Source organism: Podarcis muralis, chromosome 8 (genome assembly GCF_964188315.1).
Source record: "Podarcis muralis chromosome 8, rPodMur119.hap1.1, whole genome shotgun sequence".
In the NCBI taxonomy this organism is placed as follows: domain Eukaryota; kingdom Metazoa; phylum Chordata; class Lepidosauria; order Squamata; family Lacertidae; genus Podarcis; species Podarcis muralis.
In genome coordinates, this window is record NC_135662.1 from 30,079,784 (window position 1) to 30,103,348 (window position 23,565).

At 42.6% G+C, this 23,565-nt stretch overlaps 1 protein-coding gene across 1 annotated transcript in view; it reads right to left on the bottom strand.

Annotated features, from left to right (window-relative positions):
* Positions 1-2,362: 2,362 nt before the first annotated feature.
* STMN2 (stathmin 2) overlaps positions 2,363-23,565 on the bottom strand; it is a 32,526-nt gene continuing 11,323 nt past the window's right edge. The window contains exons 2-5 of the mRNA XM_028736639.2: positions 11,546-11,641; positions 10,533-10,705; positions 5,531-5,722; positions 2,363-3,951 (exon numbers count right to left, since the gene is read on the bottom strand). Coding sequence (XP_028592472.1) covers positions 3,892-3,951; positions 5,531-5,722; positions 10,533-10,705; positions 11,546-11,641 — 521 coding nt within the window. The 3' untranslated portion in view covers positions 2,363-3,891. The remainder of the gene's footprint in view (positions 3,952-5,530; positions 5,723-10,532; positions 10,706-11,545; positions 11,642-23,565) is intronic.

Here is a 23,565-nt window from a genome sequence, read left to right on the forward strand (position 1 = left end):
GCTCTGGCTCGCCAGATGCAGCTTGTCACGCTGGCCACGTGACCCGGAAGTGTCTACGGACAGCGCTGGCCCCCGGCCTCTTGAGTGAGATGGGCGCACAACCCTAGAGTCTGTCAAGACTGGCCCGTACGGGCAGGGGTACCTTTACCTTTACCTTTTATGGGACTCTAAGCTCCTAAATGGGTTAATGATTGTTCTCTGCTCTCAGTTGAATGTAACCTTTGATCATGTGATGAGGTTACTGAGTTGCAAATTCGCCATCTTGGAAGGGTGGTGGCTGGAGTCTTTTGCGACCTGCTAATTTTCTAAAGTCTGGGTTTTTGGTTTTCGATGGAGGATCATTCGCTCATGCAAGATCCCTTTCCAGTTTTGAAGAGGCACAATCCAGGCATAGGATTTCTGAGAACTCAGCCTGAGACTAGATTCTGAAAGTATGGCACAGCGCTGTGTGGTGTTGCCCGTGGAAATGTGCTTCTGATCTGTTATCATGATACTCATCTAAGCTCTGTTGACCAGGCCTATGCAGAGCTTGTCTGGGGTCTGAGTTGGGAGTCATGTTAGGATACAGTTATAAAACTCCAATAAAAAAGCAGCTGGTCCCTGTCGGAGCCCCCCAGCCAGCTTAGCCCTCTGAGGCCTGGGGCAAGTGTACCTGGCTGCCCCTGCTCTCTGCTGTTGACCCAGACAGATGCAGCTTTCGATGCCAATGGGAATATTTACCCACATTCACAGCCCTCAGTTGTTGTCTGAATATTTGCTTCCAGCTATAGCTAGATCGGAGGCTAGAGTTCAATAAATGATTTCCCCTCACTCAGCTCTCCCTCTCCCCTCTTGTGTGCATGTGTACATGTGCATACTCTCTAATATGACATGGCCCCATCTTCTGAGTCTGAAATCCCGTGTGAATCATGCGACCCATGTGAGATTGTGGACCTGGAAAAAGCACTTTTCGGGGCAAGACCTTGGTCCGAAATCACATGAGAGTAAGGTGCTCCGAATGGCATGGGGGTGTGTGGAGTTGGGTGGGGCAGGATGTTCCACTTTTTCCAGGTAATTGACAGGTATGTGTGCACCGCTTCGTTACACTAGATGTGATGCAAAATCAGCTAACAAAGTACAGACTGAAAACATAGGAACACAGGAAGCTGCCTTGTGCTAAGTCATACCACTGGACCATCTAGCTCAGATTGTGACTGGCAGCTTCCAGGTCTTCAAATGAGTCTTTCCCAGCACTTCACAGAACTTTCTGCATGCAAAGTTATGTGGCCTACCACTGAACTACATATGGCGCTACTTCGAATATAAGACGATTAAATGGAAGCATTAGTCTCGTGGTGCTGTAGAAGTGATTCAGGAACTTCCACTGGTTCTCTTATAGGAACCTCTTGGTTTTGACTAGGGTTGCATGCTCATTTTTAAATGAATAAATATCAATATGAAGGACGCCCCCTCCCTTTGTTTGTTCATTGTTACATTACAAATGAATGGGGATCTGCCAAATGAAAATTCATTCATTCACGCATACATGTAGTGCGATGCCTTGGAGCAGGGGTCACCAACCTTTATTGGGCACATTTGTGAACTGGAGAAGCTATTGTGAGCTGCAAGCAACCACAACCTCAGATTATGAGAGAATGCTCATTTCGAGCCTTATTTCAGGAAGGAGGGGAAACTAAGTCCAAGGGAAGGCCTCGGCAGGTGCATATGCACCCATAGGTGCCCCTCCCATTGGAGAGTGCCAGAATGTCTTCAAAAACATGCCAATGGTCACCCACATTGTGAGCCGAAGAAATGCAGCAGGTGGTTCCATTAATGAAATGGAAAGGTTATAAGGTGGTATATCTTCTTTCATCCAGGGGCGGAGCTACCTGCCCCGGCACCCGGAGAGGGGGTGGGGCTAGCCGCCCTCATGGTGAGCCGCCCGCGTGGTGAACATTGCGAGGGGCGCCGCTAGCTGCCCGCAGCAGCATCGTCCCTAGCAGCCTGCCGCCCATGCAGCGAGCAGGGGGGTGGGTGGGTGGTGCGGCGATGTCACCTGCCCTCACGGCTGACACCTGGTGCGCATCGCACCCCCCCCGAACCCGCCTTCCTCTGCCAATCTTTCATCGCCTATAAAACGGGGACTCTTTATCCAATCTGAAATTTGAGTGGTCTGATGCTCAGTGTCATTTGGATGGGAAATGCCCGTTGGTTGGAAAATGCCACACAGAAACAATCACAATCAATGAACAAAGGCAAGTCAAAATGCTTGGGGATATGAAGTGAAACAAACGGACAAATGAAGCAGATATTTTCCTTCTTAGCTTATATGGACCAACACTTTTCACGCTGGGAGAAGGGAATGAGCGAGTCAACAGACCAGTCCTTTTTCAGTTCACAGAACCCCAATTCTTTATTAATCACAGCTTGCTCACAATGACATACAGGAAAAATAGCACAAATGAAGAGTAGACTATGCAGGCAGCAATTCCCAGGAGGGAGAGGGGCAACTTCAAACTGGCAGCTCTATGGGGAAAGCAGGTGAGCAATGCCACACCTGGCTCAAGCATCCTGGCTCCTAGTCGCTCCTGCTGCTTCAGCCCTTGTCATTCTTGGTATCTTTTTAAAACTAGGCAGGAGAGGAGAAGTCAGCAGGATTAAGCTTGTTGAGTCTGGATGAAAAATGTCCTACAGAGCATCTCATGCCGTAATGAAACAGATTAGATTAAGGCTTGAATCCTTCCCACAAAAGTGCACCTGGTTGCCCCACTGATTTTAGCAATGGTGGGCAGGACTGTGGCCTAAGATAAATAGGACAGGTCACAGCATCTACACTTAAAAGCTTCTCGACTCAAGTTAAATAATTTCTTCATTGGTGAAGAGGCAGATTTTGAGTTATTTTTAAATCCAGCTTCCACCGAACCCATAAGCTTCTTTTGGCCAGATATATGATTGGTCATTCTCAGCTGCAGATGCCTATTTTTAAATGCTAAAAATGCCTATTTTTAAAAAAGTCAAAACTTGCTTCTGCTTGCCTCCTTGTCAGTGACACTTGCCTTTGAAAAACAGAAGCATTTTTCTTCAAAAGGCAGAAGAAATTGTTCCTGTGAATACTAATTTGCAGCACAACGCTGTGCATGTTTACTCAGAAGTAAGTCTCACTGTGTTCAGTGGCGCTTACTCCTTTGTAAGGGTGTTTATGCCTGCAGCCTTTTCCTACCTTCTCCAATGGGTGTTAAGTCCCATTGAATTTGATGGGGTCTGACTTCTGTGTAGAGATGTAACAAGAGATGTGTGGTGCACTGCAATTTTGTTGTTGTTGTTTAGTGGAGCACTGAGGCTGTAATTAAAACATGACTGCTTAATGATTTAGGGGGGTGTTTCAGGACTGCTCTGCCAAGTCCCAATGCCTGTAATTTGCTTATTGTTTTAAGGAAGTGTATTGATCGCAAACCTTTCTAGGTAATTAAGCAATGGCTAGACTCTAGCACCATAGACCTTCCACTGACTTAGATGTTCACTTGGAATGCATGGAGGTTGCTGCAGGGAACTTCATAGGAACAGATCTAACAAATTCAACCAAATGGAAATAGACAACATCAAAAGCCTGTTACAGGACATGTAAAGATTATGAAATAACTTGCATAATGCAATACTTGTATTTTTTAACAAAAATGTAAGTATTTACAAAATAAGATCCAAGTTTTATTTTTAAACATCAAGCAAATCATTCTGCAAAAACTGCATTGTTTTATTTTTTTGTTTTGTTTTCTATTGAGTTCTTGATTCTTCTTCTTCTTCTTTTAAACCATGTCATACATTTCCCATACTAATATCTCATGATCTGTAATAATATAGGCAGGGGAGTTGGAGGAGGGGTGGGGACTTATCCCACCCTCTCCACTGCTGGGCTCAGCCAGACAGTTCCACCTGGAGCTCCTTGTTTCTGCGGACCTCTGCAGCATGCCTCTCCTAGGAGGAAGAAAATAAAAATAAAAACAAAAACAGGAAACACTTAACCCCCACCTTCCTTCTCCAGAAAGAATTTTAGAAGACAACCATTATTTGGTTTCATGTACTGCAAAGTAAGCAAGGATATTAGAAGCATTTTAAACTAGGTAGAACAGGCAGGGAACCTGTGGTAGTCCTTCAGATGTTGTTCAAATCCATTTTCCATCAACAATAGCCAACATTGGCAATGATCAGAGATGATGTGGAACTGTAGTCTGGAGGCCCACTGGTTCCAGACCTCTGAGGCAGAATATAACCCATGCTCCTTGGCTAGGATAACTAATTGTCCTTTCCATTCCTCTTTGGATTAGAAGGAACTGGAGAATGGAGACAGAAAGAGGGTTTGGGCCACCCTTTAAGCGTGAAGCAGCTGTGCTTGGTAGGGAGCAGAGTCACATGTGGTCCCAGAAATTCCAGGTTCAATGAACTTCCACATGGAATTTCTGGAGTCATTAACATGGGTCAACATAAATAGTACTTAAGCGGGTATAGACACTACCAAATATGATGTCCAGTGTGTGGACAGGTAGTTGGTCTAGAGCAGCCTTCTCCATACTGATGCCACCTTCAGAAGTTGTTGGACTCCCATCCTCATTATTGGTCATGCTGCCTGGTGGGAGCTGGGTGCCCTGCATTAGAGTCAGGCTAGGCACACCTGAGAGGGTGGGAGGTAAGCAGACATGATTGTGCTTCCACACCACATGCTATCTTTGCATGCTTATCTCTGAATCCATCTGAAAGTTATGACGTCTTTGGGACATCAAAAGTCACCTTTAGGCTGAGGCAGGAAATAAGCTGAAAGCATGTCTGCTGCCTTTGGTCCCTTTCCTACGCCTTCTGGGGAAAGCAGAGGGCATTTCCCCCATGCCTGCAGAGCTTTCTTTGGCTGTTTCTCTCTTTGCCTTTAGCACCTGGGCAGCCTTTCCCAACCTGGTGCCCTCCAGGCTGCATTAAGACACAAGGCATCTTGGTTTAATTTTTCTAATTATAATACTCTGCACTTCTGTCCCATTTTCTGACATTCCTTTTGCACTGCAGTACCTGATGCATTATGGAACTGTGGCTTTTTGAGTGATAAAACTGGCAAGTTGTGCTAAATTGTATTCACACCAGTGGGTGTGGTTTGACATGACAACAAATGCTACCCTGCTCTTTTTGCACATACATCTTCTATTCCTGCATGATTCCCCCATGAAAACAGCAGGAAAGAACTGTATGCTGGCAAACTACCTCAAATTACATCACTTTACTCCCCTGATTTTCTGGGTTTAGGGGGCTGCAAATGGATTTTTTCTGAAATCAAATAACATGGAAATCAGCACTAAGCATGCACTATATTCCCTTAGTTTTCCAGAAGTGCCTTTTACATCTTGTGAAGGGTCAAATACAATGCAGAAATGAATAGTTAGGGAAACACTGGGGAAATGGAGTAAACTGTCACATGAATTCAGTCCAGATGTTTTGGACTACAATGCCCATCATGCATATTGAACTACAGATGACCACTTCCCCCCTCCTAAAATAACCTCAGCCTGCTTACCTTCTCCTGGAGGCGTTCAATAAGAGCAGCTAAGTTAGCTTCACGGTTTTCTTTGATCTGTTCCATTTTCAGTATCAGTTTTTCCTCTGCCATTTTGCTGAAGTTATTGTTCTCCTCCAAAGCCTTCTGAAGGACTTCTCGTTCATGTTCTCTCTTTTCCGCCAGTTGTTTCAGCACCACGGCCTCCTGGGACTGTGAAAGGAAGGGGAAAGAAAGAGATCCAAGGGGATAGTTTGTTCGAAAAGCATTCAGCCAAGGTTGGAAGGATAATACGTGACCTTCAGTTTGTCTAAAGCAAGGATGGTGAAGCTGTGTGGCCTCCCAGACACTGTTGGACTCCAACTCCCATCAACCACAGCTGGCATGGGTAATAAGGGATTATGGGAGTCGTAGTCCAATGGTGTGTGGTCAGAGGTCTCCCACCTCTGGTCTGAAATGCCAATAAAAATGTCTGAGAATTTTTGAGAGCATCTGACAAACATGAATCCCTGAGCAGCACTCTTACTAACAGAACCTCCTCCAAATATTCTGCCATTCTATTTTTGTTGTTCTATGGGATTGTTGGCAAATTTTATGGGCTGTTTTAAAAACTACATTTTGATTGGGAGTTGTGCTTCTGATGCACCAACTCCCCCTTCCTTCTGCAGTCTAGCACCACATCTCATATTGTTTCAGCGGGTTCACCTACCCTCTGGAGTACGTTATTTTGGGAAGGGGCAAAGGGAGCTGTCAGAAGGCAGAGAAATCAACAGAAATGGCTTCCTCTGGTGGGAGCCGCTGCTAGATCACAGCCTGTGCATTTTGTATTTCAATCAAGTTATGTATTTCACAGTATATTTGTTTACTTGATTGCAAATTGTCTCAGAAGTTAACATTTCCTCCATATCCCACGGAATTCACGATTTCACCATGCCCCAAATGTTTTGTTGTTTAATCTGGCTTCAAACCCAAGGAGTTACCGAAAGTAATTTTTCTTAACTAAAGAGCTGGAATGTGTTTATAACCCTTGGATACTTTAGCGGTAGCATACTGTCTTGATTACCGCCCACTAAAAGTTACAGAAACAGTGAGTTAGCTTTTGAGTTTCATAAGACTCTTCTTCCTGCTGCATGTTGTTAAACAAAAAGCCAATGGCCATCCCTTCCCCACTGAAGTTAACTGTTGGCTTTCCTCCTTAATACAGGTATTACTGTTTGGATTGTTTTGAACGGGTGGACAAAACTATCTGCATTTAAAAATCTCTCTTACTTTCCATATTTAACTTTATTCATCTAAATATTGATTAACTATTTAAAGGTAGCATATGGGGATGACCCAAATTCTCAAGGTTATTTTGCGTCCTGAAGCTGGCCTTTACTGTCAGCTGGGGGAGGATTCACACAACCTGTGAACTGGTGTCAGATGATGACATCTGGTTGAAATTGCATGTACATTGAATGGCTGTCTATATGTTACCCATTACATACAACAGGTGTGGGGAACTTTTGGCTCCTCAGAAATCGCTGGACTACAATTCCCATCAGCCTTGATTATTGGCCATGTTTGCTAGGACTGATGGGAAGTGTAGTTCAGCAACATCTGGAGGGCCAAAGGTTCCTCACACCTGGTGTACACACCACTTCAGTTGTGTATTTACACACACACACACACACACACACATCACCATTAACTACTCTGAATGTGAATTGGGCTCCAGAGATATAAGGCAGTGAGAAGTCCATGATTAAATCTCCTACAGTTTTTCAAAAGGAGAAAGATAATGGGAATATGGCACTGGAGGGAGAAGAGTTAACCCTTTCCCTCATGCACTTATTACAATTCACATCCTCCCTAGAGCTGTTATTTGCCCTTCGGGGAAAGCATACAGTTACTGTATCTCCCCGCTCCATGATAATTGCATTTACTCTCACTTACCAGCTCCAGTTTTATATCTCCTGCTGTCTTGTCTAGTTTGCTCATTAAATATGGCAGGAAAACAATAAAATCCTGCACATGGTATGGGAAATGAATACAGTCAGCTCACTATGAGGAGAGAACTAATATGTGCAGTGATTTCCATCAGCTACTGCATGCCTAGTGGTTTTTAAGACTGGTGTGTGTGTGTGTGTTATCTTGCTTGTATTAATGATTTAATATGGGTTCCGACTGCGAGGGGCCAATTTCCACTTCAGAAGATCTCAGAAAGATCTGAGCTGCTCACATGACTGAGCTAATGCACCACACTGTTGAATTTACTAGTGGCTTGGGCCAGGCAGATCAATTGCAGAGTCAGGAATGAGCTCCTAAACTAGTCCCAAAGTATTCTTCCCCACAGTCAAAAAGAATCTGAGGATAGCTATGCATGTACCTATATAGTGGGGCAAGTTTGTATTCTCTATCTGAGATCAATAAATTCTAAGATTAAACACAAACTTTGAGAGAGCGAGTTATGGGCAAAAATGCTTGTTTTGCATTGAGAACTCTGAACCTACCAGAAAAGGAGATCATGAACAGTCTTCTAGTATATTTAAGTAAGAAGCAAAGGAGGAGGCATACACCTCCCCTTCCCACTGGCTTGTTTTAAAATAAAGGTTCAAAATAAAGGTTTATTTAGCTTCCGCATTCACAGACTAGAAAAGGAAATTGGATGGCATTGCCCATCTGTTGTAACAGAGAAGATTTTACTGATGATTAGGTGGAAGCTTCTTTTGCATATAGTCATTATGGTGAATGATATTAACAAGCAAAAGATGGCCACTGAGCAGCTGACAGCATGAATGCTTAAAAGGGTGAACATTATCCCCAATTCTATGGAATGTTAAACAGCAGGGGCTTCCCAATTACCTTTCACACAAATGCAAATCCATTAATAGGATCACATGTAATTTCTGCACCATAATCCAAAAGCTACTAAGAATATGAATCCCTTTGGAATATAATTTTCATATTAATGTTCTGGCTAAGGAAGATCCTACTATACAACTCAATCTTAGCTGTTAAACCAGCTTCCAAGGTTTTAAAAATTTTAAGTCCAGTGATTATAGAAACTTTCCCCAAATGTGATCCCCTTCAGGTTTTTTGGACTATAACTCCCATCAGCCACAGCTATCCAAATTTTTTTAGGATACTCAGTTGGGGAAGGACTGGGCAATAGATGCTATGGCATGAATTCTGTCTTCCACTGATATTCAGATACATTTTTTTAGTGCATTGGGGAGCATATATTTGGATGGATTTCATTTGTGGTTCTTGAAAATGAGAGGGGTGGATGTGAAATAATATAAATACTACTACAGGCACTGGTGCTAATAATGATACAGCCAACCACATAGCACCACCACAGCTTCTATTCAGGGTTTAGATGACAAGCTAAACTGTAGCTAATTATGACAGAGGTGGAAATGGCAGGGGAAATAAGCCCTGGTTATCATGACATCTGAAATAGTTCATGGGTATCATGACAGAGAGTTCACATGCTACATTAAGCAAGTGAACAATATGTATACACAAAAAGTTGAGCTGTACACATACAGTTATTCACTTGTAGTGTTTGAGTGTGCAATCTGTGTACACAACAGTGGAGCCGTCCAAATCAACAAGCACATATTCTTCCAAACAACCACTTGTACTTGTGTGGAGATGGCTTGCCCCTGTGCTCAGTGTAACCTGCAAGTAAGCCTGTAGTCTTCAGGTGTAAACTTGATACCAATTGTACACAGGTGAGTGCTATTGATCTGAGTGGGGAGGAATGTGAATGAGAAACTAGGTACAAGATTGGGATGTGTGAAAAAGCAAGTGATCTACCGATTTCTTGAATGTGTAGGGACTGATTTTTACCTTTTCTGAATTGTATTTCCTGTATACCACTTAGAGACTATTGAAGTTAGGTGACATTTAAATTGTTTAAAGCATAGTAGTAGCAGTAACAGCAATAGTACACACACATACACAATATTAGCTCTCCTATGTGTCTAACTTCATTTTGAAGTGTTGTTTCACACTCCTGCCTTTGGGGGACAGTGTAAGAACTCAAAACAGCTAGGAATACCATGAGAGTCTTGGACACAAATAGATTTACCATGACATATGTTTTCTGACGCTGTGGGCTCTGGTCTACAAAAAGCTTATGTCACAATAAATCTGCTAGTCTTAAAAGTGCCACAAGACTTTTAAGAGAGCTTGTACCTTTGAAGACCATATCTTAACTAGGTTACAGAAATCCAGAGGGGTTTAAGATGCCTGTGTGCAGAAATGAATGTGCCATAGTAGAGCTTCATGCTAGCATCAGCTCAGGCCCCTTTTCATGCTGCAACAACTGGAAATGTTCTCACCAAGCAGTCATGCTATATCAGATTATGGTCCATCTAGCTCAGTATTGCCTGGGATTTTAGGGTGGGGTCTTTTCCTAGCCCAACCTGGAAGATGCTGGGTTTTGAACTTGGGATACTTTACATGCAAAGCATGTATCACTGAGCCATGTCCGCTCAGCATTGAATGAGTCATATGCTTGGTTATTCTTAAGTGACAGTTCCATCTGCTTTCAGACACAGACCATAGATTTCTGCAAACGAAGCAGCTCTTTGCTTCAACGTGGAGCACTGTGTGTTAAGGAAAGCAATGAAGAACTGCATCTTTCCTCACAGTTTCAATTCCCAGCATCTCCAGGTAGGGCCGAGGGAGACCATTGCCAGAAACTCTGGAGAGCCACTTAGAATCAGCATAAATAGAACAATGTTCTGACTTAGTATAAGGCAGCTTCCTATTTGGAGTGAAGAAGAAGAAGAAGAAGAAGAAGAAGAAGAAGAAGAAGAAGAAGAAGAAGAAGAAGAAGAAGAAGAAACAACAACAACAACAACAACAACAACAACAACAACAACAACATTTTTGCAGTGTATAACTTGCAAGTGCTCCTTCACCATTTTTGATGCCAATAATAACATGGATTGCAAGTAGATTAACTTGAATGGATCCCTTCTCCTCCTCCCAGTTACATGTTTTGACCGTGAAGTAAGTGGCTAGATACCTTTCTCCTCTCCTCTGCAGCTTCCAGCTTTTTCTGGATCTCTCCAAGGGACAGATCTTTCTTCTTTGGAGAGGCTAAAGTCCGTGGTGCTTCCGAAACTGGAGAAGGGGGCTTCAAGATCAGCTCAAAAGCTTGGCCAGAGGCACGCTTGTTGATCTGTTTCACTTCCATGTCTGTAAAGGAAAAGTTAAAACATTTCAACCCAATATTGTGCTAGTAATCTGTGCTGATAAAAGAGCAATGGCAACAGATAATGCACATGGCTTCTTGGGCTGCCACAGACATTAGAACACACACACACACACAATATATATATATATATATATATATATATATATATATATATATATATATGCAGGTTTTGGTGTCCTCGGGTGTCTTCCCGTGTAAAAGTTGGGGTGTCTAGGCGACGTTTCGACGAGGTCTCACTCGTCATCTTCAGGCTGGTGCTTTCGGCTTCTTGTTACTGGAACAGAGCAGGATCTCAGTGTTTGAGTTCCTATAAATACTGTTGAGGAGGTGTGGTGTATAGCCTCCAATGTTCTGGGCAGAGAGGAAGTTCCCAGGCTAGTGTGCCTTTTCTTCTTTTGTTCCTTGATTGCTTGAGGGATATCTTGAGTGATTTCTTGAGTGATATCCTGAGTACCACTTAGGTGGGTCATTAGGTGTGGATTAGTTGCTAAAGCCTTTGTGTCTTGACCTCTTGAACTTTGTGAAGAGTTTTTCTGAGAAGATGGCTGTACTGCATTTAGTTGTGCTCTGGCTTGGCTTCGTGTATAGGGGCGAGCTGTGGTTTTGTGGCCTGTGCCAGCCAGATCTGTGTAGGGATTGCAGGGGGGTGCAGCATCCGGAGGTGCCACCATGGTTTGGCTACTGGATGGTGTCTGTAATTTATCTGTGGAGAGGGTCTGGGTTTGGGTCTGGTGTGGTTGATTGGTGATGGCGTTCTGTGTGCCTCTGGATCTGGTGTCAGTTTTTGCTAAACCAAAGAATATCCAATGAAAGTTACTTACCATCATATGTGTATATGTTCAGGTTTCGAGGTTCAGGGTAAAAACAGGAACAGATCAAAGAAAGCATCGACAGCTCCTTCATCTTTTCCTTGTAGGCTGAAATGAAAGAGACTGTATTAATCTGTTTCACCTCTCCTGATTCCTGTCTTACAGAATGTTTAATTTAAATGGCAATTAGTGTTGGTGGTAGATCTGCAAAATGAATTGCTCAACTAAAACTTTGTAAAAAATATAAGAAGACGAAAGATTTCTCATAAACGGTGGCTTTTTAAAATAATTTCTTATGCATTGAAGAATCTTTGATCTCTCTCTCTCATACATACACACATTCATCATGCCAGTAGCAGTAAATATGACTAAGGCTGTAGTTTCTGCCTTTTTTCCTCACCCATTAGGGATCGTCTTTCACTTATGGGCAGTTAAAGACTGATAACTGTTTATTTCCAATGAGAAGTGAAAGAATAAAGTCTCCCCACCAAGGGCACTGAGGATTTAAGTCTTGCTTCAACCTCTTGCTTCAACCTCTTTCCCCCCAAGGCTTTCACGTAGGTCCAGAAGCTCTGAGTTCTGCCCAACATTTGGGGGGGGGGACTGTCATGCGTGTGTGATGTCACACACATGATGCACAGTGTGGAACCTATAATGTATGCCAATCTGCATTTATGAAGCCAGGATCCTGCACCACAGCACCAACTCTTCAAGTACTCCAAGGTCCAGCTTATGTGAATGCAAAGGAAACTCACAAAGACAAGAGGTTACTTCTAGCCTTGAACTGTCTGTCTCATATATGTAGCAAATACATCAACATCTAACCTGCATGTTTCTCTGCACGATTGCAAATAGGATATACTTTGGCTGGGATTCCAAAACCTGCTTTCAGTATCCCCCCCCCCCCCCGCACCCTCTTTGAGTGGCATTCTCATCAATCCCCTACCTTACTGCCATGTCACAAACTCCTGTCAGTGTAAAAAGAGCTCTGCAATATGATATGGGGAGTCTGAATGCAGGTCCAAAGTCCATAATTCTTTGAATCTAGGGCTTTGAGTAAAATATAGTAAACTGTGAGTGGCATGCAAAACCTCTGAGGAATGAACTGCATAACAATGCACTTCATTTAAATAATGCTGCATGAAACATACACCGTAGATCTAAATATAAATTTTAGCTAACAACTGAGATTGCCTTGTTTGGTTTTGAATGTATTATTATTATAATTATTATTATTATTATTATTATTATTATTATTTCATACGGTCTGGGGGCCAAACTGCAGGTGTATAGTCTGGGTTTGTGTGATTCTTTTAAAAACTAAGTAGCAGCTGAATGGGATGTAAACAATCCCATCAGAGAAATCTCAGTAGGAGGTAACTTTGGAAGAATCTCACAGCGAAACTGTACTGTGGCTACATCTGCATGTCACAAGAAACTATGGTTTATTATGGCAGTGGTAACCCTTGACGCTGCATACCCCTTCCTTTTCTCTCCATTAGAATGGCACCTAGAAGCTCAGAGACCTTTGCTTCTAAACTTCAGCTAATATGAACTATGGATTGTTGAAACAAGCCAACTTTATAATCCATTGTTTGAAGTTGGCTTGTTTCACTCACTGCAGTCCAATCTTGCTCAACTCCCTTCCCAGCAGCTGCTATTTAAAATTTAAAAAAGAATCATGCAATGTCAAGCTACATATTTAACATAGTTTGGACTTGAGATTATAAAATAGAATTGAAATGTTTTCAGTGAGGTTACAGATTAAATTTTTCCTACAGAGATGGATGTATGGACATACACTGCTATGCCTGCAGATGGCCCAGTAAAAATAAACACTGTGGATACCTGTGCACAAATTTTATCCTATCTATCTATCATCTATCTATCTATCTATCATCTATCTATCTACCTACCTACCTACCTACCTACCTACCTACGATATCTATCATCATCTATGGCCTGATCAACTTTAATGTAGGGAGGGAAGAAAAGCATAATTTGCATATTGCTGTGGATTCTGTGATCATAAAAGCAGAGTGAGCAGGCCCCTCTATGCTTCATTGTTTTGCTTTAAAATACTGTACATTCTCCCTCCATTTCATAAAAAACATCACCACTCAGAGCCACATGGGAGAGGTTCATTCAGAGCTTTAACTGGAACATGGGGAGGCTGTCTACTGAGCACCTGTGAGTGTGCACTCACCAACTTCATTTTTAAGGGAATTTCTTCCTTGTAATTTTTAGCCAAGTCTTTCCATGCAGATTTCTTTAAAAGGAAAATGTCAAACAGCTGTCAGTCAAGGAGTAGGCAGCCTCCCAATCTTTCTGAGCTTCCTAGAAAGCCCAGCTGAGGACGTCATGGGGTTTTCAGGAAGCACAGACATCTAAGGAAGGGTACAAAGTGCAGAGCACTGGAGGGATGATTTAGAGACAAAAGACAAAACGCCCTTTGGCCACCTTAATTATGTATTTTATTCAGACATCTGTACCACTTAATTCATAAAATATATCTAAGCAGCGTACAGCAAACAAAACAGCAGCACGTTACAAAATGCACAATAAAACCATTAATACAAATGAAGAATGAATAAATATGGATATTAAAATCCTTATTCCGGCACGCCCAGCACCTCTCAGCCTCCCATCTCTCACCCAGGGCCCAAACACACTCACAGATCACTCACAAAATCTCTCAACTAAGAGGGTTCCTGGAACCTGCTGACACAGATACAGGCATAGCTGATTCCTTTGTGGTGAGTGGGCTCAAAGGGGAAACCATAATCTGGCTCAGCCCCACCTTGCTGTCTGTTGCAGAGCCTTTTGCTGCTTAGGCAGGCTTTCAGGATGCATTTGAGTTCCCGACCCTGAATCCAATTTCATTTTCTGCTTTGGGAGAGACGCCACGAGAGGCAGAGGCAGGAGGTTCAAATTAGATGGAGCATGAAATGCAGGCCACGCGAGGGTCGTATTTCCTTTAGTGCATCATAACTGCATTTACATTGATCCCTCGGTCATTCCATTGGCAAAAGCAGTTTCTTGAATTCTGAAGGTTAAACGATTCAGATATGCCGCATGCCTTTTGGGTTTGTATTAAATACGCTGCTGGTGTAAAGCCTGCATTTTTCTTTCAGTGTCAAACCGACACAGATTTGCTGGGCAGCTTTCTTAATTTGGTTCCCTTTGTGATTCACAATGTGGAGTTTCACGCTTCTGATCAACCACAATGAATAAATGGTTATGGAAAAATTACATTAATAGAAATCCTAGAACTAGGCATTAGCCTCATATTTCCTCCTCTAGTTTTTAAAACATTGCCATATCTACTATTTGGTTAGATTGCTAAGACTGCTTCGACTGACAGTTAAAATGCAACTACTGTAAAAAATAGTAATAGGCAATGGTCAAAAAGGGATGTTAAGCACTGTGTTTCCCCCCCCTTTTGTTAACAGTCATTAACAACTGAGTTAACATGTATGTTATTTTATTTGTCTGCACCAGCAGTGGAAACCCTCCAGGCTGCCCACAACTGTCAATCATCCAGCATCACCTAATGTCACCTGCACTTAGAGCATTAGGGAACATCCCACGGCTCATGCAGTGTGCTCCTGATTGCAGCTGGGGCTTGACAGTTCATTTAGCATCTTGAATCTGGATGAAATTGAGGTGCTGTTTGGTTTTGGTGCCTTTCCTCCACCCATGTCCCTGCTGCTTTTGGCAGGGGAATGGACTAACTTGGTGTATCAAACCTGTACCACTAAATTCTTTTCTTCTTCTTCTGAGACTTGATTTCCTTCCAGTAGATGTCAGTAGACTTCTTGGTTGCTAGCGACCCTCTAATTTCTTTCAGAGACATGATTTAAATTTTTCATTTCATTTCTTCTTTTATTGTTATTCTCCCTTTGTCTTCAGCCCTGTGTACCTTAGCCACACCCACTTCTACTTTGGGTCCTGCCACTATGGGAATTGGATTCTTGGAGGGTTGGCCTTGTTCAAATCCAGCCCTTCAGTTCCCCACCCCTGATTGACACCGTGAAGTAGGCCACAATTCATCCAACAACGCATGTAGGAAACTGGCCATGCATTTTTATACTAAGAAGTCAGTTCCCATGGAGTTCAATGGGTCTTGCTTTCAGGAAAGTGTTGCAGATTGCAGCCTTAGGCCTTTTGACACAACTTGCTCATGGGTGCATAATAAGTTAATAACAGAAGTGGGGTTTGAACCTTCATGTCACTGTGGCCTTCAGGGTCCCTTCCAACTCTTCTATGATTCTATGATCCAAAGGCAAGTCATTAACCCTGGGACCACATGTAATCTCAAAGAATGGTATGTGGAATTAGCACATATAGTAGACTGTGGAGTAGAGGGCTACATGGAATAGCCATTCTTCTCAAGGTTAATTTTCTGCCATGTAGAAGAACGAAATCAGAGTACTGGAGACATGTGAGTGACCATTTCCCAGTAATTCAGGGGTGGATATTTCACTTCAGTCACTACTTGTCTTCCATACTTTTGACCACAGAAAGCAGGGATAAAGAAAAATGTAATGAGGACCCATCTGTACAATACATTTAAAGCAGTATCATAGTATTTTAAGAAGGGAAGAGAGATTAATTGTAAAACCACTCTGGGAGCTGTAGCTCTGTGAGGGAAATAGGGCTCTCTTAACAGATCTCTACACTCTTAACAAACTACAGTGCCTAGGATTTTTGGTGGGGAAGCCACGATTGTTTAAAGTGGTATGATACTAAAAATGCTAAAAATCAACTGACTCTCACTATTATAGGTGGATTCACATAAATCTAAGATGAATTATTCCGGCTCAAAACCAATCTACATGCTGCAGACTGTTGTGGAAATGCAAAGCATTCTTATAGTATGCACTACATTAGGGAAAACCACTTGCAAAATATGTTTATTAGTCAGAGCTGCATACAAAGAGGATTGGAAATTTTAAAAATGCTGATTGCTGCAGAAATGTGGAGAGCTGACTGGAAATAGGTAAAATGTAAAGGACCCCTGAATGGTTAAGTCCACTCAAAGGCGACTATGGGGTGCGGAGTTCATCTTGCTTTTCAAGCTGAGGGAGCTGGCGTTTGAGAATCTGAGAATCTGTATGTGGTGGGAATATAAGAAAGTGAAAGGCTTCTGGGAGATGATATATAATGAATTGAAGAAGATACTAAAATATACATTTGTAAAGAAACCAGAGGCCTTTCTGTCAGGGATTTTAGGAAATGAGATAAAGAGAAAGGACTGTAAATTTTTCCAATATGCAGTTACAGCAGCAAGAGTGCTACTGGCTCAGAAATGGAAACAACAGGAAATACCGACGATTGAAGAATGGAGAATGAAGCTGTTAGACTATGCTGAGTTGGACAAATTGACTGGGAAGATTAGATATATTCGAGACCAAAAGTTCATCGAGGACTGGGGAAAATTTGTAGAATATCTGAGAAGCATAAGTGATGGGCAGATAACGCTAGAGGGGTTTCAAGAAGCACTGTGAAATTTGAGAAATATTGTTAAAAGGGAATAGAAGGGGAAAGGTTTAATTAATGACAATACAAACTTAAGGAATGCGTAATTTAAAATTGACTATGGGTGATTTATGGAGAAGCTGAAGGAAGTCCAGAAAAGAGATAATTTGTGAAAAGTTGGATGTGGAATTTTTGTATGTTTTTGTTGTAAATTAATAAAAAATATTTTTTAAAAAAAAGAGAATCTGAGAATCTGGGAGAACTGAAATTGATGCTACAGGTGTCAACTGTCATACCACTCTTAAAGCCATCTAAGTTGGTTGTCATCAATCACTGCTTCCTGTGGGAGTGAATTCCATAGTTTAACAATGCACTGTGTGAAGGTGTACTATTTTTTTATTTCTCCTGAAGGCAACTGTCCTGAAGTCCTAGTAGTCAATCATTTCCATTAAGGCGAAGCAAAGAGCATGCCACAGTATATAAACTCTCTTTAGGCTCCTGCCGAGTTGTTGAGCAACATGCTAATCTGCACATATCTTTGCTGCAAGGTCCATCTGCCCAAACATTCTGACTGTTTGGTTACCTCCCAGCTAGCTGGACAACCTAAACATAACTATCACCAGGACTCCAAACACTCTTCATAGGCTAGGGGTGGGAAACTGGATCTGGCCAACAGGCTAGACTCTTAATTCCCCTACCTCACATGGGACCAGTTTGACAGGTGAGTGGGCCTGCCCATCTGTCAGTGACTTGACATTACAGTGAAACCAGGTGACCAGTTTTCATTTGCCTGTGTGGTTTGAAATCAAATCATGTGGGGAAGTGGAATGGTGCTTTGCAGGCACTGACAATCAGGTGATTTGTGGTGCTTGCAAAGCCCCTTTTCAGCTGAGCCACATCTTTATACGCCCCATGTCAAGCATGTGGGTGTGGCTTGGCCAAAATGGTCTTGCAGGCCAAATGGGGAGGCCTGGCTAGCCTAATTTGGTCCATGGGCCAGACAGAGGATCATCACCACTGCCAGAAATTTATCCTTGCACCATGGCTCTCTTGCACTGCTCAGCATGAATCTTCAAAACAGAAATTTGTATGTGTCCATTGAGAAAACAATGACCAAAGAAGCCATAGTAATCAGGTGGGTGCTTAACAACGAATAGTTAAGGGACTGGATTTATGATGCTTATAAGGTTGCAAAAAATAAGCACAGGTATATGGGCATTGTACTTCTTCTTTTGGATGCCTAAAAAGCCACTGGATAGAGATCTGATTGATATGCCATTCTGTCATTTCCATGTTGACCCCTTGCCAAGCTGAATTATTTGTGCTGCACTTACAGGATTTGATCCTGAGGTATATATTAAGGTAATACTAATATTGCTTGCTTACCGATGCCAAAAGGTAATAATATCCCTGAAGGCTTGAAATTGCCATTTTACAGTATCTTCATTTCTGCAGTTCTGTTTGAACAAGCTACAGAGAATCCATTCCTAGTCTCATTATTGTTATGTTCGCTTCTCAAACATGAGTTAATGTGTCGGTTTTGCTGAGCGAATGCAAACACTAATGCAAAATGAAATTTTAATTGTGCCTTTTATTTTCCACCAGAGGAAAGCAAGGGCTCTTGCACTGGCTTTTGATGTGACTGAGAGTGGATGTGACTCTGCTGCCTAGCATTTGCATCCAGATAGATATCAATTTAAAAAAAGGGAGGGGGGAATCAAATGTGTGCAAGCATCCTTTAAACAATGAATTTACTTACATTTCAGTCAAGCCACCTAAAGAGCAAAAAAAGCTAAAATGACTGTAATTCTGAGCTGTCCTTGCCCTCAGGGGCACCAGAAGCCTGTTCAGGCATTCAATTCACTTATGCAATGAATATTGTATTTTTATAACATGCCCTGGGACCTTATGGTGCAGGGCCGGCAAGGAATCCTGTTGGCAAATACATAATTATATTGTAAATTGCTTTACAATGATATTGCAAATTGCTTCAAGATGCCTCATGGGAAATGATTCACAAATAAAATATATAAATAAATCATGCATTTGGCAAGCCTTCTTGCTCCCTATGCTGGCAGATATAGCATGGTTCTTAAGTATCAGTTGCTGAAGATTGCAGGTGGGTAGGTGAGTGTTCTTGAGCTCAGGTTCTGCTTATGGGCTCTCCAATGGCATCTGGTTGGCCATTGTGAGAAGTGAGTGTTGAGCTAGATGAGTCCTTGATCTGATCCAGCTGCAGGGTTTATCCTATGTCATGTTCTCCAGCACATGACCTTCCCTTGAAGGTCATTCTTCTGAAATCAGGAGCCTCCTCTGCCTATGGAGTTATAGGTGTGACTTGGTTTCATAGTGAGATTAAAGCAGGATTCTAAATCATGCAGGGAGTTTCCACAAGAGGAAGAGCCTCCTCACTTTGGAAGAATGTCCTTCAACGCAGATGTGATGCAGCATAAGTGGGGCAGAGCTTGCAGGGCTGCATCTCCCCTTCCTTGCATGGTGATCCTTCTGTGACTGAAGTGAATGCTAGCAAAGGACTCAAGCTGCTTCTTAAATCAGCAAGGCAACTATGCAGCAATCAAGGATTGAAAAGCAGCAGAAATTTCAAAAGGTGGTCAACCTCTGATGGTGGGAATGAACAACAGGGGAAGAATACTGAGTTGATGGCCTTTATTTTCATAATCCCCTGAGGCATTCTGGTTGCAAATTTCTGGAAACCAGAATACTGGACTAGGCACTCTTCTTAGGCTCTTTAGAGAATACTGGAAGCAAACTGTTGTTCATTATCCATTTCTAAATGTCAGGATGAAAGCTGTCCAAGAGATTGGAGAAGATAGTTGATATTTGTAGTCCCAGACATCAGGCAAGCTCTTTATGAACAAGTCCAAGTCCACAACAACACAAGGGAGCACAGAGGAGCCTTGTTTGGTGGCTGCTCCACAAGTCTGGAAACTGACTACAGTGGTACCTCGGGTTAAGTACTTAATTAATTCCAGAGGTCTGTACTTAACCTGAAACTGTTCTTAACCTGAAGACCACTTTAGCTAATGGGGCCTCCTCCTGCTGCTGCGCCGCCGGAGCACGATTTCTGTTCTCATCCTGAAGCAAAGTTCTTAACCTGAAGCACTATTTCTGGGTTAGCGCAGTCTGTAACCTGAAGCGTATGTAACCTGAAGCATATGTACCACTGTACAGGTACCACTGTACTTTGCTTGGGAAGCTTTCACTTGGTTACATTTGCCCAGTTACCCTATCAACCTAATCTACATCATAGAGTTGTTGTGACAATAGGTACCACCCTGTGCTAATTGGAAGAAGGATCCGTAGTTCTCAAAGAAGTTCATTCTTGTCAATGCCTTTTTTCACTCTCAGGTACTGACCGATACCTGAATTTCTTGAAGATACACGGGATAGAATTGTATGTAAAGCTGTTGGCTGCAGACTAGGCAAGTGATTTACATCTTATTAACACTAAGCATCTCATCTGTTATTTAAACAGAGAAGCACGGGTGCTGTTCTCCTAAGGCTATGATATGTTAACTGTAGCCTGTGGTAGGCTGACTTCAAATGTGTGCTACATTTTAATCAGAAATTGGTAAATACTGTACATAGAATGGTAGAACATATACAATTACAAAACAACTGCAAGTGAATCAATTAGAAGCAAACAAATGCAATACATGAAAGCAACTGTTTGCTGAGACCCTCTTACTGAGTCTCTTGCTAGCATATCAGCATGAATTTGCATATGTTATCTTGATGACAATCAGCATGGAATACAGCTGGCATTTTTGCACTGCAAGCTTATCCCTTTAACTGTCTCCATGGCTTTTCTCAAAGAATCCTAGGTATTGTAGTTTAGTGAAGATGCTGATAATTCCCTGTTAGAGATTCCTAGTTCCTGCCTTAGGACTACAGCCCCCAGGGTTCACTGAAGAGAGGGAAAGACTCTTAAACTGGCTTGAGGTAAAGACATCACCAGTGCCCATAATTAAGTAGGTTGTCACTGTACAAATTTATCTAGATTGTAATGCCTCCAGGGCTTCTGTTACAACATTAAAACACAATATTAAAAAAAAGTTTTAAACAACTTACAACCACAAAAAATAAGATGGGTTCTAAAAATATATACCCCCAGGATTCAAAAACAAGAGAAAAGAGGTGTGTTTTCAGCATTCTCTGGAAGCTGTATAATGAAGGTGCCAGACTCAGTTCTGTGGGGAGGGAATTCCACAACTTAGGGGCCATCACAGAGAATGCCCATTCCCAGGCCACGATCCCAAACCTCTGAGGGTTGACGAGCTACCAAGAGGGTCCCAATCTTAGCACTTAGCACCCAAGAGGGTCTTTAGAGAAGGAGCTGGTCTTTCAGATATTTGGGGCCAGAGTCTACACTGCTTGGCAGTGGCTCCTCAAAGAAGCACCAACTTGCATTTGTCAGCTGTACGAATTAAAGGACTTTGCAGAGAATGTTAATAAGTACTGAACTAATTCTGAATAGAGCCAGGGTGGTAGATGTCCATTCAAAGGATCACAAAGGAATTCACAGTAGAAGTTTGCCACATTTTGGAGTTAATTAATACTTCAACTTACTTTACTCTAACCCAGAGACCGGGTACCTCAGGCTGGGTGGCCAAGCCTCTTTGTCTGCCCCTCCCAGCCCACACTTCCCCACGACCAGCCCTGCTGCACCTTCTGCTCAAGTCTTTTTGCCTGACTGGAATGTGTCCCTGAAATTTGATAAGGCCTTTTACCTGCCTGGATGGAGGATAAAGATGTGTGCATGCATGGGTGGAAACCAGCCTATTGTGCAAAGGTAAAATTCACATTCAGTGACCCGCTTACTTTTGCCTTGGGCTCCACCTCCCACTAGAATGTGGTACCCTCCCAGGAAGTTAGCCAAAGGAAATGCAACCTTGGCTGAAAAACTTTCTACATCCTTTCTCCAGCCTGTGCCAAAACAGCTTAATAAAGCCTAAGTTATCCCTAAAAATAGTGCCCCAAGGCAGAAAATATGTTGACTAAATTCTACGCAAGAGCTCCTAAATCAGGGCAACACAATTTGTGACCCATCTAGATACGCTGTCTCCCCAGAGGTATAGAAAACTTCAATTGCTCCTACAAGATTTGCAAAAGAGGTGTTATCAAGCTCCTGCTGGTATGTGATAGCTGATGGGAAATAGTAAAAATACAGTCTGCGTGCAATTTTGAGGCCAGGCAAGCTGAATGGAGCCCACCTGCCATGTAATATATGCCTGCTCGACAGTTGCTTAGCACTACCCCCACCCCAGTGTTTTTACACTCCCAAGCAGGCAGCAGAACCTGGGAGTTGATCAAATCCCTGGTGGGCTATAGGGCTGCATTTAGCTTGGAGGGAGCGATCCCAAGCTGTGTAGGCTTAATTTAGCTTTTGAGAGTTCTTGATGGATGACACACAATTATATTTAGTATCTTGGAACTGGTGTACAATAGTTTTAAAAACACAAGTCTATGGTTTAGTAATATGCAAGGATATCTAGTACCTGGCAGTAGTTGCTAGTTGGCATGTAATAGTTTTTGACAGTACTCAATGCTGCTGAATAGTGTGCAATGAATTTAGTATTAGAGAGTTGGCAGCTTTTTCTATTTGACAGCTTCCAAAAACAACCAACAATACCAAACTACTCAAAATTCTGATGCAATTTTCTCCATTCAAAATATTCCTTTGGAAAGCTCATATTTTAAAATTTAAACAGTGAAAACAGGAAATTTGCTGATTCCTAAGACTGTCTCCAAAATACGGACTGCTAACTAGTCAGTCTGTCTAGTCAACATGAGATTGAACTATTACCAACAATCTTATTATATATTATTACTGGACTCAATCCCGAAGTCTCATTTGCTCCCATGTTAAGAAGTGGTGGGAAGTTGATTTTTCCCTCCTGCGGCCCCTAAATATCTGTTTCTTTGGATTGGAGGAGCCCTTCTGGAACCATGAGGAAGCTGGCTGGAGGGAGATGGATGAGTCAGCCAAAATTACTTCCTTCCCCTTGTTTCAGGTGGAGTTTTCACAAGAGATGTAGTGGTCTGGGATCATGAGGGCTTAGTGAGTCAAAGAACCATTACTATATTTGCAGCAGGGTCCCAGTGGAGACCCTGTCTCCAATGTCCAAGAGCTGTCCATTCATCATGAAATGGGAGGTTTTTTTTAAAGCTACTGATTGGAGCCAATCAGTGGCGTAACGTGGGTTGTCAGCACCCGGGGCAAGGCAAGTAATTTGCGCCCCCTAACCCGTGGATTTGCGCCCCCAACCCGTGGATTTGTGCCCCCTAACCTGTGGATTTGCCCTAACCCCAGATGTTGCGCCCGGTGCGGCCGGCCCCCCCTGCACCCCCCACGCTACGCCACTGGAGCCAATCAGAGTGAAAGGAGATGGGTCAGCCAGAGGATTGGCTCCTAGGATCACTCTATAGGAGGCAAGTGGGAACAACACCAAGGAGGAGTTTTTCCTGTATGCCCCCCAAACTAAGCATTAAGGAACATTGAAAACATAGGGTGCTTCAGTTTCAAGAGA